Consider the following 24,161-nt stretch of genomic DNA (forward strand, 5'->3'; position numbering starts at 1 on the left):
CCAGATGGAGCTCTCCCTGCAGCATGGAGGTGCCCCGGATGCCAGCAGGAAATCATGGACTATCCCCTACAAACCTGCTGGATACCCCAGGGGCCAACAGAGGACACTGCAGGGAGGACCAGAGAGTCATATGTGCACTATGACCCGGAAGTGCGTCATAGACAAAGCGACAGCCGAAGTGACGTACTTCTGGGGTGAAGAAAAGGACTTTTTATCTGACCCGGAAGTGATAGGAGATCACATGGACTGGGGATTGGAACACTTCCGGGTCAGGGAATATAAAAAGATTGTGGGAGCTCCCAGCGAGCTGAGCTGGGTGGAAGGGTGGCAACGTGTCTGGGAGTGGAGGAATTGTGTATTGTATTGTTAGTGATTTATTTAATGAGTATTGTGAAGGAGAAGGTGCTTTGTGCACTGTTGCAGAAGAATAAATTCAATATTTGGATTTTTACTTGGTGTCTGGAGTCTTGGACAGGGGTTCAAGGGAGCAATAACGCCCCCTATCTGTCACAAGGTAAAGGTCTGTCTTTGGACCGTGACATTTTTCTAATTTATATTAATGACATTGATTCAGGTATGCCTAGCAAACTTGTGAAATTCACAGATGACACAAAAATTGGAGCAATACCATCCAGAAGGATTCATAAAGACCTGGACAAGTTTCAGAACTGGGCAAACACTTGGAAAATGCACTTTAATGTAGAAAAGTGCTGCATGTGGACAACAGGAACATCAATCATAAATACAAGATGGGAGACTTCATCATACCATCATTTAAGTAATGTGCAGAAGCAATCAAATCCACTCTTTATTGTGATGACTGGCCTCGACCACGAATAGACATCAAGACAGATATGACAAAAAACACATGTTTATTGTTCTTCTTCACCTTCCAACAAAGCACAATGCACAAAACTCTCACAGCCCTCTGTCACACTACCTCCCAACTCCAGCTCCCAGAATGGAGTGAGGCGGCCCCATTTATCCAGTATCCGGATGTGCTCCAGGTGTTTCCTGACGAGCTTCCTGCAGCACTTCTGGGTGTGGCGGAAGTGCTGCATGTGCACCCAGAAGTACACCGGGTGGATTGGTCTTCCTGTTATGGCAGAAGTGCTGCAGTCCATGTTCCCTGGAGCGTTTGGACGTCCCCTGGCGGGGGCCACGTGCCCCAACTAGGTGGAGCCTCCAAGCTCTGATTATGTGGCGGTCACCCTCTCGTGTCCCGGGGTAGGTATTGGCACTCTCCCGGTCCTTCCACGTCCCAGGCATCCCGACCGTGCAGCCGTCTATCACAACTATGTATATAAAATCCTAAACCTAAAAGTGCAACGATTTTATGTGACTTTTTTGTCATGCTTTAAATTGGGATTATTTTACAACCTACACATATATGTTTGGTATCATTCTTTTCAGAATTTATTGAACTTTAACGTGGTGTTGTTAGATTGTCAGGTTCTTATTCTGTTTTTAAATTATAAACTAAAAAAATATCAAGAACTCACGTCCCGCAAGACCAGACTTAGTGCCAAGAGATTTAACCACACCCGGGGCCGGAAATAAAAGACAAAGAGTGTATTCAGCACCCCTCTTTACAACACGAGTGGCAGAGATGCGAAGTGGCTGGCGCGTAGCACAGGCTGGTCTGGCGAGCAAATCGAACAGGGCAGAACCCCCTAGTAGGCTAATAAAATGTTAGGCTGTATCATAAAATCTGATTATCTAATGCACTAGTGAGCCCACTTCTGGAATATACTCGCGTGGCGAGTAGAACTGCACACAAGACGGACGTAGCAGCACTTGAAGCTGTGCAGTAGAGAGTAACCAAGTGCATCCGAGGAATTAAGGACATGTCCTGCTCTGACAAACCCCTTTACTCTTGAGCAGAGGAGCCTGTGCGGGAACCTAATGCAGATCTTCAAGATTCTCAAAGGCACTGATAAAGTAGACCCAGCAGAATTCTTTCACCTTAATGGTGAATCACATACTCAAGGACATCAGTGGAAATTAAGGGGAAGGGCACGCTCCTTTATGCAAAGAACTCTGGGAATCAGGAACAAATCACCAAGACATGTAGTTGAAGCAGAAACCTTGACAACTATTAAGAAGTGTTTGGATGATAAATTGGGGCAGCTTAGCTTTTAGCTAAATAAATAAGCTTGATGAAGTGAACACCCATCCGTCCATCCATTATCCAGCCCGCTATATCCTAACACAGTGTCACGGGGGTCTGCTGGAGCCAATCCCAGCCAGCACAGGGCACAAGACGTCAAGAAGGGGCCTAAATTGCCTTGAAAGCCTGCATATTGTAATCTTTTTAGTTAGCCAATAAAAGGTGTCAATTTGCTTGACTTCTCACTGCAGTAATTTGTAAACTTTTTACTTGCATATTATATTACCTGAACTCAGTGAAGAGCGCCGTATAAAAATAACCGGAATTGAATTTCTTTTTTAACTGCTGGTTTAACTGGCACACGTCCCTGGTCGTTAACTGTGTGCACGTCTGCAGTGTCCTTGAGCCTCTTAATCTATAACTTCTGTGATAGTGACATCTGGTGGCCACTTCCTTACATTTTTTTCCCCTGGTATTACCATCATGGAGGAGACTTACAGTTGCATGATTATTATCCTTATATTCATATCAAGCTATTTTCCAAGCCGGCTTAATCCTGAGCATGGTCACAGTGGGGCTGCAGCTGATCTTTGTCTTTTGTTTAAATGTAATGGTCCACTGCAGTGGGCTGGCGCCCTGCCCGGGGTTTGTTTCCTGCTTTGCGCCCTGTGTTGGCTGGGATTGACTCCAGCAGACTCCCGTGACCCTGTGGTTAGGCTATAGCGGGTTGGATAATGGATGGATGGATGTAATGGTCCATTATTCATGAGTATTTCACAACTTTCCCTTTTTTGTTTTACTGATAGTTTCCCAAGTGATTTTATGTTCATACAGAACAATTTGACCTTTGGGTAATTTCGGTATCTCCTTGAATGTATGTAATGGCACAGTGGGTCATCAATGGCCTGGTCTTCATCTCTAGTTTCACAGACATCTTATTGGATGGTGCAACTGCTGAACTGAACAGACAAACATAACACAACATACTGTTACTGATGCTCTGTGCAAGAAATGTCAGAGCTGACTATACTTCCTTAGAAGGATGGTGTCATTCAACATCTGCAATAAGATGCTCTAGATGTTCTATCAGACGGTTATGGCGACTGTCCTCTTCTACACAGTGGTGCGCTGGGGAGGCAGCATAAAGAAGAGAGACGCCTCACGCCTGGACAAACTGGTGAGGAAGGCAGGCTTTATTGTAGACATGGAGCTGAACAGTTTAACATCTGTGACAGAGTGATGGGCACTGAGCAGGCTCCTGTCAGTCATGGAGAATCCACTGCATCCACTGAACAGTATCATCTCCAGACAGAGGAGCAGCTTCAGCGACAGACCGTCCTGCTCCACTGACAGACTGAGATCGTTCCTCCAACACACTACGTGAAGCTTCAATTCCACCCCCCTTTGGTAGGGTAAACACTATACAAGATTATAGACTGTTACACCTGCCTCACACTCTCCACCATGCATTTTTTAACTTGCACTGCATTTTATCTCTCTTTAATTAATATTGTTTTGTATCAGTATGCTGCTGCTGGAATATGTGAATTTCCCCTTGGGATCATTAAAGTATCTATCTATCTATCTATCTGTCTATCTAGAAAGAGCTTCACAAATGTCTTTAGGATGTTTCATACGTAGCTGACTGCAGATTTCCCACTTTGAGTAAAAATGTACAAGAGTGCTTGAATTGAACATGCTAGTGAATGACACAGTGGCAAGTACCGCTGGGTTCAAACCTTGGACCGTGCTACGTGTCTGCAGAGTTTCCTCCCACGGCCCAGTGACGTTCGTCTTGGTAACTGTAAATGGCTTGAGTATGCCCTGTGATGGAGTGGGTCCTGTCTATGGTGGGCTCGTGCCACACGGGATAGAAACAGGAATAGGTGAGCTCACAAAATAAATGGACTGATGTATCAAGTTCTGAGGGTACCCACAATAGCTCAGAGAAGAGCTGGTAGTTAGGATATGTGAAAATGTCAGCCAGCCGACTCCAGTGTTTCCAGTTTAACTGCATTATTTCCAGTAGTAAAGGCCCCAAAGAAAGCTTCTTCATGGGTGTTTACTCACTAAATGTCGGCTAAATCCTGTCAGAGGCCATTTTATCACACCTTTCTCCATTATTTTTTTTAACATCTACAAACTATTTTAGACTATGTGGATTCACAAAGTGGATGACGGATAGAGTGTAGTAAAAATAATTATCAAGTATCTCAGCGTAGAAAAACGGTCCTAACTGAATATAAAAAACCTCAGAGTGACTGTGTATGATGTTAAACTGCATCCGGCCCTGCAAGCGGTCCTCCAACTTACAGGGAAATCATAAGGGTTGGTGGCAGGATTAGCACTCCGGCCACCGTAAAAAAAAACTTCACAAAGCTCTGAGACTACAGAAAGGACTCCTTTTTGCTCTCCGTGGGAGTAGCTCTGTTGCAGCCACCCATAGAAAGGCTGCTCACATCATGAAGGAGATGGGGAAAGCCCTCGGGAGCCCTATCCCCGGAAGAGCCGAAACCGTTGGAGAGCCAATAGGGTCAGGTCTGTTGGGGATCGGAACTGGTGTGGTGCTGAGGCGTCGCCTGCTGCACAGCAGCACTCGGGTCCCAATTTAAGGCGGCCCATACGGGTGGGCGCATGGAACGTCTTCTCTCTCCTGCAAGATGATCATCTTCCTCTGCTGTCGGAGGAGCTGCGTAAACTCCGCATTTCTTTGGAGGCACTCTCTGAGGTGCGCAGACCGGGGACTGGCTAGATCTCTGTAGGTGGATACACCTTTTATTGGTCTGGTCGGTCTGATGCCTGTCATATTCGGGGAGTAGCTGTTGCTGTAGTGGATTGGTTTCTTCTGATGGTGACCGATGTCACTCCTTTCAACGAGCGTATTATGGAACTCAGATTACGGCACTCCCTGGCTGTCTTGTCTGTTGTCTCAGTGTATGCTTTGACCGTAGTGAGTGAAGTCTCGGCGAGGGAGACGTTTTATTTGCATCTTCGCTCAGTGGTTGATGGGTGCCCACGAGATGACACTCCTCTGGTCATGGGCAACTTCAATGCATCCACTGGCACTGTTAGGGCTGGCTTTGAGGACTGTCTCGGTCTCCATGGGTCTGGTGACCGTGGTGAAAGTGGCTCCATGTTCCTTGACTTTGCAAAAGGTCAGGGGCTGTGAATCACTGGATCCTGGTTCCAGAGCCCTGAACCGTATCATTGGACTTGGTACTCCAATACTGGTGGTTTGGTGAAGGAGATCGATCACATCCTCGTGGGCAGACGCTGGAGGTTCTTGCAAAACTGCAGGGTCTACAGAAGTGCCCAGTTTGTGAATTCTGACCACAGACTTGCTGTTGCAACTGTTAGGATCCAGCAGGTTACCACATACTAAGAAAATGAGCATGGACTTGGCCAGACTCCAAGACCAGGCTGTTTCTAATGAGTTTGCACGCAGTTTGTGTGAGGAACTGTCAGATTTGGGTATGACTGCAGATCCTAATGTGTTGTAGGAGACCAACTGTGACAAGACCCTGAAAGTTGCTGAGGGTTGTGTTGGTGTTACCGGTGTTCCCAGAAGGAGATGTTTCATCTCGCGGGGCACCCTGGATGATATTGAGAGTAGTTGCAGGGCACGGCTCAATGGCAACTCTGGTCTCTACCGGGAACTGAGAAGGACGGCTGTGAGGGCTCTGAGGGCAGATAAAGAGGCGTTCGTTAGAGGAAACTGTGAGCAAGTAACACACCATCTGTGGTCTAGTGACCCACGTCCTGCTTACAGAGGAATTGAAGCATTATGCACATTTGAATCTGTTTCTCGGAGTGTCGCAGTCAGGGCAGCTGATGGAATGGTCCTTTCGGATGACACTGTAGTTGTGACTCGTTGGGCTGGCTACTTTGACCAGTCGTTCAAAGCTGATCATCCAGCTAGGACGTTGGATATCTCCGAGTCCACAGTTCTTGAAGTTGATCCTCCAATTAGCTGTGAACCACCCATTCTCACTGAGATTGCACAGGTGGTAAACCAGCTGAGTGGGGGAAAGGCTGCAGGGATCTGTGGTATCCTGGGTGAACTTCTCCAAGTTGGTGGTAAGGCTGTCCTCCTGGCTTTGCAAGCAATCTGGCAAGACTGGCATCATCCCAACTGACTGGAAAACAGGACTTCTTGTCCCTATCTGGAAAGGAAAGGGTGATGCAATCTGGCAAGACTGGCATCATCCCAACTGACTGGAAAACAGGACTTCTTGTCCCTATCTGGAAAGGGAAGGGTGATCGCCTGGATTGCAGCAACTATAAGGGGATAACACAGCTCTCGTGCCAGGTAAGGTCCTTGTTAGGGTTGTCCTCAATAGGATCCGTGACCACTTGCTCACCTACCAGCAACTGGAACAGTCTGGTTTTACGCCCAAGACGTCTTCCATCGACCGCATCCTGGCACTGAGGGTTCTTATGGAGCGCAAACGAATATCGGCAGAGTTTCTTTGCAGCCTTTGTCGATTTTCACCAAGCATTCAACTCAGTTGATTGAGCTGCCCTATGGCACATCTTGAGGATTCGTGGGATCCCCTCGAGGCCTGTACACTGGTACTGTGAGTGCTGTGTAGAGTGGGGGCAAGACCTCTGTGTTTTTACCAGTTGATTCTGGGGTTCGTCAGGGGTATGTTCTTGCTCCTACTCTGTTTAATGCATTCATGGACTGGGTGTTGGGCAAGGTCGTGGGCTGCAGCGGCTGTGGGGCATCTGCTGGTGAAGAAAGATTCACTGATCTTGACTTTGATGACGATGCTGTGATCTTCGCAGAGTCAATGGAGGCTCTGATCGGTGCTCGAGAGACTGAGTGAGGAGTCTGGAAATGCAGCAAAATATGTTTATTATACTGATAAAACTTTAACTTCATTTAAATAATCTATATTGTTAATAATTAAAGGAAACGGTGTCGCTACGCTAGCAAGGATCTGGCACTCCGTTTACGGATTGTTCCTGCCTCGCACTGTATGCTTCACTGGGACTGGCATGAAGGATAGAATAATTAAACATGTACTAAATGTACTAAGATATTTCAATGTTCCTTAAAAGTTTTGAAGAACCAGCGTTATAAGCTTACAGATGGCTTAACGTCTATTACAGAGCTGATTGTGTGGTGATTGGTTACTTGGAGAAAGAAAAGGAAGGACAGGAATTGGAGGTTAGTATGTTTGAAAGAGACAGTACTGCTGCAATAAATTATTGCATCGAAGGTCACCCACAATCACTGCGCCACCGTGTTCCCATGTTTAATAACATGTTTTAACTCCTATCATCATGAAAATACCAAGTATACATCTCAGTATTTTAATTATTCAGAGAGCTGTAATATTATGAATGTAATGGATTCTGTGTCCTGTCGGAGGAAGACGAAGCACGTAATGATTCACACACATAATGCACATTGAAGATCAAATATAAAACAAAGTATTTAACGTGCTACTTTAGTTACGATGGGATTTGAGAAACTAGTAAATTAATCAATTTTAAGATGAAGTTTATGATGTTCTACTTTAATGACAAAATAAACTACGTGATTAAAGTGGAAATTTCGAGATTAAAGTTGACATTTTGTGCTTCTTTCATCACTGTGTACCTATTTTTTTTCTTTGTACCCTAATAAGCTTTAATATGAAACTCAGACGGTGGGCTACGACTTGGGTTTTCACGGCGAATTTGATTTCTGACAACTTTTTTTTTGTATTTTGGGCACTGTTTGAGTTTCTCCGACACGCTATGTCACTCGATCAACTTCCCTTTGTTGTTTATACTACTGTTTAAACCAACAAATAGTACGTTTTTCCTTGCCTCCACTTGGTATTTGCTGAAATTGTTATATTTTTCCTCTTGGTTTTGCCATTGTGTTTTCACAGAATACATTGATTTGCATATTCAAAGAGGTATAATTCTGGGAGGAGATGGGGTGGGACAGCAGGTGCGTGCACGTGCGTTACTTTTCATGCTGATCGAGATTTATGTAGCGGAAGAACATGGAAGTTGGCGAATGCACAGATTTATGCATCTGTATTTTTTTTATGGATAGGTACATTTCTGCTTTTGTGCTTACATCATGTTATAGTGCGAATTCTACACAGCATTATGCATGAGGCCCCTGGTGCTTCCTGTCTTGCTATATGGTTGCGAGACATGGAAACTACCCAGTGACTTGAGACGAAGACTGGACTCCTTTGGTACCGTGTCTCTCCGGTAAATCCTTGGATGCCATTGGTTTGACTTTGTGTCGAGTGAGCGGTTGCTCATGGAGTCCCGAATGAGGCGCATTTCCTGGATTGTGTGGGAGCGTCAGTTATGAAACTACAGCAATGTGGCGCATCTCCCCAAGGGTGATCCGGCTTGTAAGATCCTCATTGTTGGGGACCTGACTGGCTGGACCAGGCCAAGGGGTCCCCCATGTATCAACTGGCTGCAGCATCATTTCCGGAGGGCAAGACTGGACCGCGTGTCTGCCTGGGGGGTTGCAAACCGGGATCCCAAGTTGTTTCGTTGTGTAGTGGGTGAGGCAACACACTGTACCAGTGCATGCTCTCCAACTTGACTTGACGTGAGAGTGACACAAATGTACTTCTACTCTTAGGAGGAGGAGGACTGAAAGCATGTTATCAACTTTCTCAATTTAGGAAACTACTCCTAACTTAACAAGGATTTAGAAGATCTAATGCGCTGTCCTAACCTGTTAGAAGCTGCCAGAAGACAGTGTTCAGGCAGAGACCAACACACACAGTTCATGACAGGCTGAAAGTTTGAGACGCTGGACAACAGCGAACTCATAAAAAGATCTTGATAGAGATGGAATAATATTAGGAACAAAACTTGTATGTCACGTGCATGAACCAGATGTGCAGACAAGCCAGGTGCTGTGAGCTGACATTAAAGTGTTGGTGACACTTCAAGGCAGCTTTACATTAGAGATGATTTGGCAGTGTCATTACCAGCTTTTCACCAAAATCTGAATGCCCTTACAATACGAGGTAAATTTATACACGGCTGCTGGATTTCCTAGAGTTGTTATTGTAACTGATGGCACGCATATAAAGATCGGTACCCCCAATGAGGGGGAGCATGCATGCGTGTCCCACAAACGATATCAACACAGAGGTGGTCATGGATGCAAACTGTATCGTAGTAGACAGCAGAGAACGATAGATGGGTCTGGATGGGTGATTGCCTGCAAAATGTCACACAGGTATGCTGAGCTTTACATTGCATGGAAGGGCCCACAACTCTGAATGATGATTGGGAACAGCAGAAGAGTAAATGTGACTTCAGAAACAGCATAATAGCAGCAGTGGCTAGATTCAATAACTGTTACTTTACAAAGTCCTTCCTGTGGCCATAATGGCGATTTCTTCTGAAAGTACAGCTGTGGATCACTTATTGTTCAATAAACAGGCCCATCTTTTCATGTCTGTGTTCATAACAGTATTACTGATGGTGCTGTGTTCTTCTTAATACTTTGTCTATTATTACTATCATATGTGTGGTGCAGCCTTAGCATTAATAAGAAATCTGCAAAGCATTATCATGACTTCCAGTGAAATGATGGCCCAGGAAATTTGCCCTAAAATAGTGATGTTGTTCAATCTCAAACAAACTCCTAGTCCCTGTTAGAAGTGGGTGTAGGATGCTTTGCAAGCACTTTTTTGTGTTCTAGTCAGACTTTAAGTGCAACTCCTAGGACTAATTCTGAGACACTTGATAAATATGGACACTCATACTGGACTACTCAGTCTTCAAGGCTTGTTCACTTTCTGATGTCTGTTAAAACACAGTTTTTATTGGCATACATCTCTCTTCAAATCTGCCTAATTCAATGAATGGTTGGAGGAGCTGGTGGCTAACCCAGCAAGACCATGCAACAGGGGTGTTAAATTTAAAGTCGCATATCACGTGGATGTAGAGGGGAAAAGCCACAGAAAGCTATGACCACGGTTCAAATCCAGGACTCTGGAGTTGTGAAGAAGCAGCACTGACCATGGCATACTTTTGGCAAAGTCTACGTTTCCCAGAATTTTTTATACATCCAATTTATTTTGCACAGGAAAGAAAGCACTGTTCAAATAGTAACTGATCTTCCAACAATGTACCGAATATAAAAATGCAAGGTGGTCTTATGGCATTTAAATGAATACACTTAAAAATGGCAACAGGTTAGTTTGGAGACTAAATCCAGTGTCTGTACTTGCTCCCCATATTTTTTGTGTCCATTAGTTAGACTGCCCATCTGTTTAGAGGCTACTATAACCCAAACTGTATAAAAGCAGCTATTAAATGTTCAATCTTTTGGCCAGAAGTTTCAAAATCTGGTGCCCCCAGAGTTTTACAGCTCAGGGGGAGCCTATGGAAGGTGCTTTTCATTTAAACCATTTTATTTGTCAGCAGCACAAGGTGAAAGTTTACTGCGCTCCTCTGGTTACTTCAGTGCCCTATTTCTCTTTCCGACAGGGTGACCAAGTAATCCAGTGAATGTTTTAAATTGGTTTAATAGCAATTATTTTTACACCTTTTAAACTGTGTGGTAGCTGACGCATCTTTGAAAGGTAATTCCTAAAAAGACTAGAACAGATAATTCTTCACAGTTTGTAGGCAGTAAATATCAAAGTCTGAACCCTGGGGCTTAGCTGCGTGTCCTGATGCCGTTTGACTGACAATGTGCTCCATTTGCCTTTTACCAGATTTACCTCTGCCTTGACCCAATGAACTTCCACTTTCTTTGTGCAGTGGTTAACATTGCTGCCTCACGCCTTCAAGGCTCAGTGGTTCAAATCAAAAGGAGTAGGTTTCTTTTTTTGTTCTCATTCCTCTCTCATCTCTGCATTAGACTGCCACCCAAGCCACTCTTGGGTTCTTTCTTGCACTTGTGCTGCTGGGACTAGCTGCTCCCTGCATGGGATTCAGGAATGGATGGGCAGTTCTAATTTTGTCTCACCAGCCAAAAAATTATTTTCCAAAGAATGTTTTCCCTGCTGCATTAACGCGGGTTTACTGCCCCAGTGCTTACTTACCACAGTTAAAAGTCCCCATTTCAGTTCAGACCTGCATGCTTTAGGTAAACAACTCAACTTTTATTTTATAGTCATTATTAATATTTACATGCATGGATATCCATTCAGCACTAAAGGGATAATTGTAAATGATTAAAGTGCATGCAGTTCTGCTACACTTTTGAACAACCAATTCCAAACCAATTACTTTTTACACGTGCATGGCCACCATTATACATGTCAAGGCCTGGGGCAGGACAGTCCTAACTTGTCACTCCTCAGCCTCATAACATAATGACCATTTAACAAAAGAGCTACAAAACAGAATATCAATGTGTACCTCATAACATTACAAACCAAATGCAACATGGCATCCTTGTGTGGTCAGTGTTGTACTGCTGGAAAAGTGGCATAGAGCAGCCTTGCCATGCTGAAATGAAAGAGCTCCAAACAAGGAGACAAAGCAACCACCCATCAAAGGTGACAGCACCCACTGTTTGCACTACTGTCAGAACCTTAAAAGTTGGATGTATGCCGTGAAAAGTTGGCTGACCACCAACTAATAAAGACTTGTATGTTGCAAATGTCCAGGGGCCATGCTGCGCCCAAAACACACCCATCTAGCTTGCTTTCAGTTCCAAGTGTCCCAAAACTGGAAACAATCTGATAATTCCCCCATATCTCCATGTATATTAACTGTGGACCACTACTTCAGCACTTATTTATTTTTTTTAAAGGAAACTTCATTAAATGCACATAAAGAAAATGAAGGCAGTTTTTAAATGTAATGATCTTTACTGTACATTCAATTTCAACTGAGTAGCTGAAGTCATTTTCATTAAGAGTTATTTAAGGAATGCCGAGTTTCGAAAAGCACCATATACGATCTGAAAATTGATTAACTGTTTTTAATAAAAAGCTTATGGGCTATCTAGCGCACATAAATAAGGACTAGAAATAGAGAAGTTTTTTTTTTGTACATTTTATTATTCTGCTCAAACATTTACAAACAACTTATTTTCATTGTGTATTACACTTAAAAGAAAATAAAAAAAATTAAAAGGATGCATACGAATATTGCACGGACAGAAAGCTGCATCCCATATATTTAATATGAGAATACAGAAATTGACTCTAATCAATTTATTGTTAAAACTATATTCAGGAAGGAATGCACATTTTCTTGATATTCTTTGGGTCCTTCAGTAACCCCCACCTCTATTTCCATAACCACCTCGAAATCCTCCTCCTCTGTAGCCACCACCTTCCCCTCCTCCTCCCCTCTGTAGCCACCACCTTCCCCTCCTCCTCCTCCTCTATTGTACCCTCCTCCACCATAGCTTCCCCTTCCACCACCATAACCACTTCCCCCTCCTCCATAACTGCCTCTTCCCCCTCCCCCTCCTCCACCATAACCACCGCCACCATACCCTCTTCCACCATAACCACCGCCTCCACCATAGCCACCTCCTCGTCCTCCTCCTCTGTATCCACCACCGCCCTGGTATCCTCCTCGCCCTCTGTAACCACCATTTCCATCAAATCTTGGCATTTTAGGAGGACGAGGACCATCACCAAACCTAAAGGAAAAAAAGTTAGTTGATTATATCATATCATATAGATGTTGATACTTTAATATATTCATTTGTACTCAATTGTCACTGTGTAACCAAGGCCTAAGAGATATCAGAGTTAGCTTGCTGAAATTAAAAAAACAAAAGCAAACAGTTATCACCACTTATTCAAGCCCATGTTTTTCACACTTCTAATTTATGGCACTTACACCAAAATGAATGTACAATTCTTATGTTAAACAAGAATTAACTGTGTGAAGCCCTGGTGATAAGTTAACCAATATCCAGTTCAAGTAAGCAAAATATGAACTTCCTTCCCTTTCAATACTTTAAAGTTTTGCTAATGACCAACCATTCATAGCTGAAAACTGAGCAGAGTGACAGTTGCAAAAACCTTATCTTGGCCAGTGGATCAGTGTGGCAACTCTACCCAATTTGAAGGCATAAAACCTGTTATGCCACAAGAAATCTACAGATACTCTTGCACTGTCACCTTTATAATCTGAAATAAAAGTTTTAAAAAGAATGTATTCCATAATACAGTGCCTTGTAAGAGTATTCACAGCCTTGATACACATTCCTGAATTTTGCTGGAAAAAAACCCTATATTGAAATATTTTTCTCCATAATTTAGAGAGGTGTGACTGGTAAAAAACCTATTAACGGAGTATCAGCTGAGTTTTAATCCAGCTGTTTGCTAAAACAGAATATGTTAAAACAGTGCAAATCAAGTGACACCGTGTTCACACTGTGATTCATCAGTGGCTCGGGCTTAGGAAAATAAAAAAAAAATGCAATGTTTGTAACACATTACATTCTATGATGAGTAACTAAACAACATACAGGTCATGTGCCAACTTCGGCTCTGTTTGGGACAGGCCATTTGGCCATATGTCGGTTGCAAATTATACATATCCACTGCAACTGATACTCTGTGGGTCTGGTGTGGGTCATCGGTATGCATACTTTAACTGCCAGTACAGAGCAGCACAATCCAATCTTTATGTCTCAGAGTCCGTGTAAAGAAGTGTTTTTCAATCACTGAATCAGTTTGCAGTCACTGGTTTCAACAGTTAGAACACATAAAATACCCTATGACATCATAAGAAGAATAACAGAAGATTTATTACTACAGCTGGGTTTAGCAATTTGTAGAATATTATAACTACTGTTTTCCAATGGCCCTAAACTAAGTACGAATTGCCTCAACTGGGTCGGCCGTAAATCTGTGCATGACTGTATTTACTTTTTTTTTTTTTTGTAAGTAACGAGACAAGTTACTAAGTTACTTTCAAAAGTAATGTTCCCCACACCGTTCGTGAGGCAGACTTCATGCTTGTTTTAGGATTTACGGCAGCTGTTAATGTTTGTTTTTTTTAACTCATATTTATAATATTAGAGCATTTTGCCAAAGGAGAGACTAAGTGGACTTGCAGATGTAAACTGAGGTTTTTAAGAAACCAGGTTCCTCACTTTATCCTGGCTTTGTGTGTGCAAGTAAATGTTTAATACTCTTTTCCTAATAAATGCTTTTGTACAGTTTAATCCTCATTTTCACAGTCCTTCACATACACTGTCAGAATATTTCTACCATACATGGGCTATTTAAAAATTGTTGTAGTCATTTTAATAATTTATTGATTAGGCAACTGTACTTCACCCATGTAAAACACAGGGACTGAATACTTGTACAAACTGCAGTTTTTCTTCTAACTAAGAGCCCACGCTACAACTAAAGACAACAACATTTATTTATATAGCACATTTTCATACAAAAAGTAGCTCAAAGTGCTTTAACTGGTTTGATTTTAATGGAGCGAGTCACAGATTACTTGGAGTGAGTTGCAGGGCATGTCATTAGGTGGTTGGCTCATGGGAGAGCACCACTGACTGCCACAGACTCTTGAGTAAATGAATGCTAGGACTTAAAACTGCTGAAAAAATGACCTAATCTGACACAGCCTTAAGACACTTCTCAAAGTAAGATTTAGTCACAATCATGGGCAGACAAGTGGATATTGTATAATTTTACTCATAGTATTATAATGAAATTCCACTGACTCTGTCCTGTACTCAATTTCTAAGATGTAAAGTCTTGATATTATAAACTTACACTTGACAGTAAATTAAGAATGAAAATTAGCTAATATTAACTGGATGATAAAGCAGTGTATAAAACACAAAACTAAGGTTTTTTGCTTAATCTCCATATACTGTACTTCAAATAATGAATTACTTACCTTGCATTGTTCACCATTAAGTTAATACCAGCTGCTGATGGTCTTGAAATATAACGCACAACATTCAGCAAGCGTTCATTCACTGGGTCCATTTGTCTTATGTACTCTGGATCTTTAGATACTTCAACAACAAGTGCTTCTATGCCTGCTTTTGAAGCAGTAATATAAGCTGCAACACTGTGTGACATTTTAAGCTTGATCCTGCAACAAAAGCATTCAGTTTAAGAAACTTATTTTAAAAAAATTAGAAATAGCTAACTTAGAATTATTCACTTGTAAAACAAAATAGCAAAATCAAAAATCCAAAGGTTCAAGATATAGTACTAGGTAGCGTACTAAAATTATAAAAACAAGTGTATTACAATTTCAATTAATCAAAATTTGTAAAAAACACACCCATGTTTTCGTTTGCTAACCTTAGTTCCAACTACTGCAGTGGGCTGGCGCCCTGCCCAGGATTTGTTTCCTGCCTAGCACTCTGTGTTGGCTGGGATTGGCTCCAGCAGATCCCCATGACCCTGTAGTTAGGATATAGTGGGTTGGATAATGGAGGGATGGATGGATGGATAGTTCCAACTAGTCCCAATAAGGCCTCATTTGTCAAATTAACTGTCTAAGTGAATGCCTAACACAACCTGACAAATCATTTTACCTTTATTCTGGTCTTGACTACTGTACTCTGTAACCCCTTCAAAATATTGCTGGCCTCACAGTGGAGTTTGTATATTAACATACTGATTATTCACAGAAACCTGACTTCTAAAATACCTGTGGATGTCCACTGCACCCTGCCAATCTATGAAGATGTTTGCATTACACACATTTTTAGCAACTATGAGTAAAAGTTCACAAAATACATTTCCAGAGGGAAATGTTTGGCGGATCACATCCCTCTCCTGGCTGAAATAATCTGTTTAAATATCTCAGAAAACAGTAAGTTGGTGTTGATGACCTGAAAATATAGTTCTAAACTCAGCAATACAATCTCGAGAGTAGTAGGGCAACACATTAAACATAACGTGTGTTAAGTAGTCCGATTACATTTTAAACTATCAAGCAACCTAAAGCAATACTTATCTAAGTATAAATACATGTGTTATTATTTCAGCAGCAAGGCTCAAACACACAGCTAAGTTGAAAATAGTTTGTTGGGTGCAACCTGTTAACAGAAACCTATAAAGCGTTAGTATGACTAAAAACTAGGTGTGCAATATTGGCAAAAAATTATATCTTGATATCTTCTGGTACGAGAACTAAAATTATACAATATTTTGCATCTTCTAAAAAACGTGTTTGTAAAAGTCCTATTGATCTATCTTGGTTGTATTAATAAGATATTAATTGAAGCTTACTAATGAGATTTAATGAAACAGTTAAGGAAAACAGGTCTTATTTACTTAAAACTGAAGGAAACTAAATTAAAATTGTCAAAGTATTAGAAAGATCAAACAATGCAAGTAAAAGTAAACTATTTCAAAAACGGCCTACTGGATTTACACAAAAAATTTCACTAAGACCAACAAAACCATTATAATGACAGCACTTTAAACACACTTTCCATTATTGTAAACAAGATATCTATTCAAAAGGGAATAAAATACAAATTATTGAACTAGGAGGTATGAACATTACAGTCTGGATAAACAAACTGCTCTGCTATAAGACGAACTGTGCAGCATACAAGCAAGAACAAAACTCTTAACATACAATAGTGTTAAAATCCTGTTCTGTCAAATACCGCACAGCAAAAAAAAAAGCATCTGAAAACAAATTTTGTCACATATTACACAAAAATTAAAAAACCCCAAACTGATAACATTTTAAAATACATTACTAACTTCAAGTTCTGTCCAATATTGCACAAAGATAATCAGAAAAAATAAAACAATAATAAAATTCTACTGAGGAAACTTCAAGTTGTATGACAGAAACAGTAGGTCCATGTTACAACATTTCCTCCAGTGCCGAAAGCATTCTCGGAAGGACTCCTTGATGCAGGGATGTACAGGTTTCCCCAATTTGGGAAGTTCTGGCATAGCTGCTGCTTTAATGGCTTTGATCCTGTCGTAATTATTGTAGGATATTTTGTTTAAATGAACTGTAAATGTGTTATTAATTAGTTAGTGGGATGTTAAACAGAAGACAGCAGAATGAACTTCAGGTTAATAAGAGCAGCACTGCTGTATGAAGTTCAAAATCACCTCCCTTACTTTGAGCACCTCCTTCATGAGGCATTTGATTGGTTTGGAAATACGACAGCAAGGGAGATACTCTGCAGCTGAAATAAAAAAAAAAAACTGCCTCACTTCAAGTGCAGGCTACGTGCTAACTCAATATTCTCTCACTGAAGCATTCACCTGCTGTAACAATCCAGCAGCAGCACAGAGTATCTTTGGAAAGTTGAGAAACAAATCTTCTGTATAGTAAAAGAACATAAGCGATCGTGCGACTTCTCTTAAGTGTTTGAGTGTTAAACAGAAGACAGCAGAAAGAAACTTATTCTAAAATGTTTAACTTCTTAATATTTTGTAGCTTACTAGGGGGCTTCGCTCACCAACCCCCGGGTTTGGTCCAGTGGAAATACAATTTATTTTGTTTTTATGGGAATTGTTACATATGCATTATATTCACTTTTTATTTTAAAATTTCCGTAAAAACTTATTTAAACACTTTTGTTTAATGACTTTGTACCATAATTCGGGACTGGTTTCTCGGTTTGTAATCTCAGCACAGACAAACCGATCTACATTATAAGCAGTTCATTTATTTTGCAAAGTAATCAATAAATGCATGAGAGGCAAACCCCGTTGTTGAAATTCCATGGTGTAAATTACTTTCTGATAAAACAACCTACTGACGAAAGTGAGAATATCCAGAGCCAATGTAGCCAGTGGCATTGTTCTTAAAAATCTGCGGAATTCTGGCCATTTTGGATTGCACGTCATTGTAAACAAATCTGGCCGACTGATAGTTCGGGATATTGCCATTGCATCATGATATAACTGTTGCAATGCTCTTGGACAACCTTGATATAAAGAAGGTAATATTAATGCTTTACCTATTTTGAATTTGGCTGAACTATTGATATTTGAATTTTGAACGTAATCAATGAGCCCTTGCATTGGTTCCATCCTAAGTGTTGCTTGATTCGATTCAATAAAGAGACGACGATTAGCTTCGACTTTTAGATACGCATTAATAATTTAATGTTGCGATAGACGTTGAGATGATAGAAGTGGGTTAAATACATGGGAACGTATCGTTAATTTGGACCTGGAATATTTGTGTGGGTGTTGTTTTTCTGAATGTGTTTGTTTCATATTATACGACCATCCTGTTTCGCTATCTGGGAAAAGCAAAGGAAAGAGTAAAGGATCTGAATGTGGCGATGTTTTTGACAGAAATGATGAATCGTGCTTTGCCTTTGGATATACACGAATATCTACTCTGTCTTTGATATCTCCATCTTTCTAAACTATTATCGCTGACAATTCGTCATGTTAGTTTATTATAAATACGACTGATATTTCGGATTCAGATAGAAATCCAAGAAAATTTCTTTGTGCTCTCTAGATGAATGTCATGTAAATTGAGATACTTTTGGACGTATGGATTTGTATCCATTATTGGCTGTATAGTTTCTAGTACGTCAGATCGTTTAACTCTTTTGGTTATATTTTGCAGCACTTCTCCGTAATCAAATATACACCTGACCAAATTGTGTTTTTTTTTTAATTAAACTTGCCATAGCTTTAATAGTTGCGGGACCATAGCGTATCGTCCATTATTGTGTAAATCAATGTATTGTGCATTGAATGATGCTAACGCGAAAATTATTGTAGACACATATTTTCCTTTAGTGTTTGTGGATTTCCTGTTCACCAAACAAATCTTTTACTTTTCACGGAAACGTCTCTTCATTGGGAAGTAGCAGTACTTTTCCCTGATGGCAACACAAATTCACTGATCTACAAGTCTCCAACTTAAACTTTAAAGCCTTACAATATCTACAAACTTCTGACACATTGCCTATGTCCATATATTCGATCAGTGCTTGCTGTTCCGTTATTTCACTGAGTAACCCGGGCTAATTATCCCATTTCTTTGTGCATTCTTTTCTCTCCAACGCTTTTGGGTCTTTTTTCGACACGCGGCTCTTTCTTCACTTACTCGTGGTTGTGTCATCTTCAACTTATCAATCGTTTTAGAGCTGCTCATCTTTGCTGTTTAGATGACCGTGATCTTGTTTGAAAATGGTTGTAAGTAGGGCAAATGGTTCTAAGTAGAGGGGGGCAACAACTGAAGTTATATGACCATAATCTTGTTTGACAAGTCACCGTCTCACGGGAACATGCTTCCAATGGACGTCAGGATGACGTGTCTTGACCGTGTTGCGGGAAATGAAAGTGTCTGTGCCTCTCTGTAAGATCATGTCTCATCGCAGGATTTTCTTTTATAATAGAGAGACATAGCATTTTATGACCCAATCATTCTGGGAGGAAAACAAAGAAGTGCGTTGGTAGTGGCAAACAGGAGGCAACAAACTGAACTGCCCACATCTAACTACGCAAACACAAAGTTACATGGGTGGGTCTGAAATCCTAAACACACAATGTATGTGCACAATCCTCTGAGCTCTAAACCTCGCTCCGCCCATCCCACAACCAGCAAAAGGGACCTTCTCTAACCATGCACTTGCTTTGTAGACGCACAGTAGTCTGTTATTTTATGTAAGAAAGTGAATGCGTGGACTCTCTAGATATGTTTTTGATAGTTTTTTGCAAAATGAGTGACATCGTAAATTATTTCTGTTCGCAAATCATTAAAACAATTAACATTATCGAAGACAATACATATCACACACTCCTAATAAAAACATAAAAAAATCACAGACATCGTGCTTATTCATGGTGGCCAATGAGTATGTTTAACTACGTTGGAGAGTTTTGACAAAGGAGAACTCCAGAAGATTACTTGTGTATGTAAACGTGGATTATTAAGAAATCAGGTCTCTGCCTGAAATTTGGGTTATTCACCTTAACCAGATTGTGTGAGCTTGTAAATACACTGACTGACACACAAGCATTCTTTTTAAAGTAAATGTTAACCAAACAGTCACTGAACCAGGAATTTAAGTGAGCATAACCATTTACAATAAAATAGATTATCTGAACTATTATAAATCATACATTGCTGCTAGATCAAGTTTGAATAGGTAATTTCTTGTCAATAAAATAATGGCTACAGAGGGCTCAGAAAACCATGAATTTGAGAAGATGCAGAAATCACTTGAGAATGCCTTCAGGGGAAATAGAGGAGAAAAACCGTCTGATACAAAGAAGATTTTATATAAACATTGTTTGGGCCATTATCATAAACAAGGCACATACAAATGCAGCTAAACTCGTACCATTCATCAAGGATAATGATTTGACCTTCTGAAACAACTTTCTTTGAAGCAAACAGTAGGAGCTGGAGCGGACTAACTAAAGTCATTCCTTTTGCAGATATTGCACGTGTCCTAATCTAGAAAAAAAGAAAAAAAAGGTGAACTTTAATTTAGCATGTGAAAAACAAAATAATAAAAAGGAATTACTTCGGTAAGAAATTTCAACCAACCTTTTCACCAAATACAAAAAAAGGTGAAGGATACTTCATATCTTGACTGCTGAAGGGACAGTTGACGGAGGACTTGTGAATTAAAGCATTACGGCCTTCTGTGGTAAGAATTTTTCTTTTTTCTTTGTGATAACACACATTTGGATAAAATCCAAATGCCAAGAGAGAAATTACCACATCTAGATTGTTATCAGGACCAGTGTTACTGAATACCTGTGTCAGCAAGCACTCTGTTGGAAGAAATAAATATTTTACTACAATTGAAAAAATTAACTGACTAATTTCAGACATCCCTTGAGCAAAAAAAAAGGATTATTATTATTAATGTAAAATACAGTTGTATAGTATTGATAGTACAGTAGTAAAATAATAAAGGCATAAACAGCTATTTTTCCAAGAAGCTCCAAAAAGATTTAAGAAATCAGGGAATTCAAATTAATGCAATAAATTAACCAGTGCTAATTAACTCTTAAGTGTATATGGGTCATCTCTGCTCATATATACACTTTCAATGATTGCTTTGATAACCTTAAGAGAATTTAACACTGGTGGTTTTACTCTGTAAGTGTGAGGATGCCCCAACTTGGAATAGTGCTGTGTCCAGTGTTAATTATTGATTTGCACCGATACTGAAGAGATGAGCCCCAAGCCCTCACAAATTTGTATTGTCTTAATAGCTATCTGAGAATGCTATTTTAGTTAGCTACATTTAGCCAAATTTATGCTCAGGACAACAGCTCAATGATTAGCATTACAGTAATCCCACGCTATATCGTGCTTCTCTCCATCGCGGATTTTATATGCAAGCATAACTAAATATATAACACGGATTTTTTGCTGCTTCGCGGGTTCTGCGGACAATGTGTCTTTTTACTTCCTGCACATGCTTCCTCAGTTGGTTTACCCAGTTGATTTCATACAAGGGACGCTATTGGCGGATGACTGAGAAGCTAACTAATCAGAGTACACAGTTAAGTTCCTGTGTACTGAATGCAGTGTTAACCAGGAAGTCTCGTCTCGCTCATTCAGCATCAACGTGTTTCACTGTGTAAAGAGTTAACTTTTGTGCTCTTTTGTGTTTATCTTTGTGCATAGTCAAGCCCTTCATTATGGCTCCAAAACGATCTGCTCCTGGGGCCGTGCCCAAGCGCCAACGGAAGATGTTAACGATTGCCGAAAAGGTAAACGTTTTGGATTTGTTGAAGGAAGGGAAAAACTACACCGCTGTAGGACGCCATTACAGCATCAATGAGGCTATGATTCTTTTTATTTAAAAAGTAGGATAGGAATAAGATCTATGGCCGCAGTGTCCTTTTAACCAGGGTGCAAAACAAGTTGTAAGTGGATGTAATAAGGCAGTAGTTTGGATGGAATTTGCTTTAGGGATTTGGATTGAAGACTTCCAGAAGAACAACGGCAGTGCTACACAATCACCTGAAGAGGCTCCTTTAGAAGGGCTGTAACACTCTCCTTTGTTGTGCAGTAAAATTAAACTCATTGTTATTGGACAAGTCATCGTGTCATTGTTGATGAGTAACCATAATTAATTTTCTACTTACAGTACTTAGTACATGTACGTACGTTTAGTGTCACTGTACACACATTTACTGTATACTATTTTTCTTGCATTGTACGTATTTATTGCTGGTGGCCTGTCTATCATAATGGCTGTAACATGTGATATCGGAGACACTCGATATCTAAAATAATATTTAGGTTTTACTGTATATAAACAGTGTTTATATACATAATTTCAACGAAGCTTACCTAATATCTAAGAGAATACAAAGGGATTATGCTGTATAACTGTGCAGGGAATATTTATAAACAGTGTGGGAGAGTTTAGAAGGACTTAAAATATACAAAAATAACCATACAAACATATGGTTTCTACTTCGCGGATTTTCACCTTTTGGGGTGGGGGGAGGGGTCTGGAACGCAACCCCCGCGATCGAGGAGGGATTACTGTAATGCCTCCCAGTTCTAGAGTGCATGCTCTCAAATCCTGGACAGGGCTCATTCTGTGTCAGATTTTCACATTTTCTACTAACGTTCACACATACTTCAAAGACATGAAGGTCAGGATGACCATAAGCTGCAATTAAACCTATTGGATCATGATCCATGTACCTAATGCTCCCAGGAGATTGTCTCTGCTCCCTATTACCATTTAATATCAAAGCATAAGTACTTTAAACAATGAATTTTATTAAATAGTTTCCAAATGAAAGGGACTATTCACCAGTTTTCTTATCTTACGTACCTTCTGGAAATCCAGAATTAACAAGGATATCCTTGAGTTGAACTTTAGCTTCCCATGTCATTCTTAAAGTTGCCATGTTAAGCTTTTTGTGCTCACAGAAGCGAATTTCTCCCTCTTCACCTGCCATTCTGAGGAATAAAAATGCAGTTAGGAATATGATAATTTTGTTAGGTACAATTAATTCTTTATATCTGTGTTAACAAATGTTGATGAGTAAATCCACTTTCGTTCATATAACATCTGAAAAATATTGTATAAACAAGTATGAAAGTTTCTCAAGTGCTACTTTCAACAACATTAGCATACTCCATGTTAGTTTTCTGTGTAAAGATATACCTCTAAATCTACGTTTTTTGCACTATAACTTACTTCCCAGACCGAATACCATCAATTTTTCACAATAAACAAAAGTAATGGCAACTAGGTCAAGCAATTGGAAAAACAAAAGTTATAAATTACTCATTCTGCATATCATATTCTTTCCTCTACAAAATAAATTAAAAAATGTACAAAACACTGCACGTACCTAGCATCATCCCAGGCTTGAAAAACGGATAACAAAGCTACATGATCAGAGAATCGAGTCCCTGAAAAATTTCTGTGAACAAAACCCAGCCGTTTTCCTTCACTAATAAACGGTTCAGGAAAACAAGTAGCAGCTGATATTGTGCAAACAGCATCACCAACACTAAAAAGAGACAAACAAATGACAGTTTACTGCTTAAAGATACTCTTCTGAAGTATCAAATTAGTGACAAAACAGACATTAATAACAAACTAACCATTAAAATTAAAAATGACATGAAACAATATCAATGACAGATTAAAGCAAAAAAAAAAAAAAAAAATACTGATTTGCTTAAATTTCAAAATGACATCAGGTTTTGGCAAGTAAAGAGTATAAGACCTTAATCATCTCCATTAGTAAAACTTTCTAATAATCCTGAATATTTCCATCCAGAAAAAAATGCAGATGCTCACTTGAAAATACAGCCCATTATCATCATTTTTCCCAGCCGTGGTTCAATAGGGAGCTTTGCGAGTATTCTGCCCAATGGAGTAAGCTCATCATTGAGGTCTAAGGCATCTAGCTCTGAAATTATATAAATTTAGATAAGGCACAGTTCACAAATATTTACTTTAATGATTCTCAAATAAGGAAAACCATACCTCTTAAAGTATGTTCTGCTTCAATCACTGCATCCAAAGGAGGTGGCTCAATTGCTTTTGAAAGAAAGTGACCAATTCCACCTAGTCTAAGCAGCTTAATACTTAATGCAACTTCATGGAGTGGAGTACGGAAAATTTCCGGAGTCATATGCGTTTCAAGCCTACCAAATA

The 24,161-nt window shown here is 40.2% G+C and overlaps 1 protein-coding gene across 1 annotated transcript in view; it reads right to left on the reverse strand.

Annotated features, from left to right (window-relative positions):
- Nucleotides 1-12,138: 12,138 nt before the first annotated feature.
- The window catches only part of dhx9 (DEAH (Asp-Glu-Ala-His) box helicase 9), a 48,262-nt gene continuing 36,239 nt past the window's right edge, over nucleotides 12,139-24,161 (reverse strand). Inside the window, 9 exon segments of the mRNA XM_039734503.1 lie at nucleotides 12,139-12,392; nucleotides 12,395-12,704; nucleotides 14,939-15,139; nucleotides 20,349-20,464; nucleotides 20,558-20,787; nucleotides 22,821-22,948; nucleotides 23,347-23,508; nucleotides 23,802-23,913; nucleotides 23,991-24,151. Of these exon segments, the coding sequence (XP_039590437.1) occupies nucleotides 12,327-12,392; nucleotides 12,395-12,704; nucleotides 14,939-15,139; nucleotides 20,349-20,464; nucleotides 20,558-20,787; nucleotides 22,821-22,948; nucleotides 23,347-23,508; nucleotides 23,802-23,913; nucleotides 23,991-24,151 (1,486 nt within the window). The 3' untranslated portion in view covers nucleotides 12,139-12,326.

This window comes from Polypterus senegalus, chromosome 14 (genome assembly GCF_016835505.1).
Source record: "Polypterus senegalus isolate Bchr_013 chromosome 14, ASM1683550v1, whole genome shotgun sequence".
Taxonomy (NCBI): Eukaryota; Metazoa; Chordata; class Cladistia; order Polypteriformes; family Polypteridae; genus Polypterus; species Polypterus senegalus.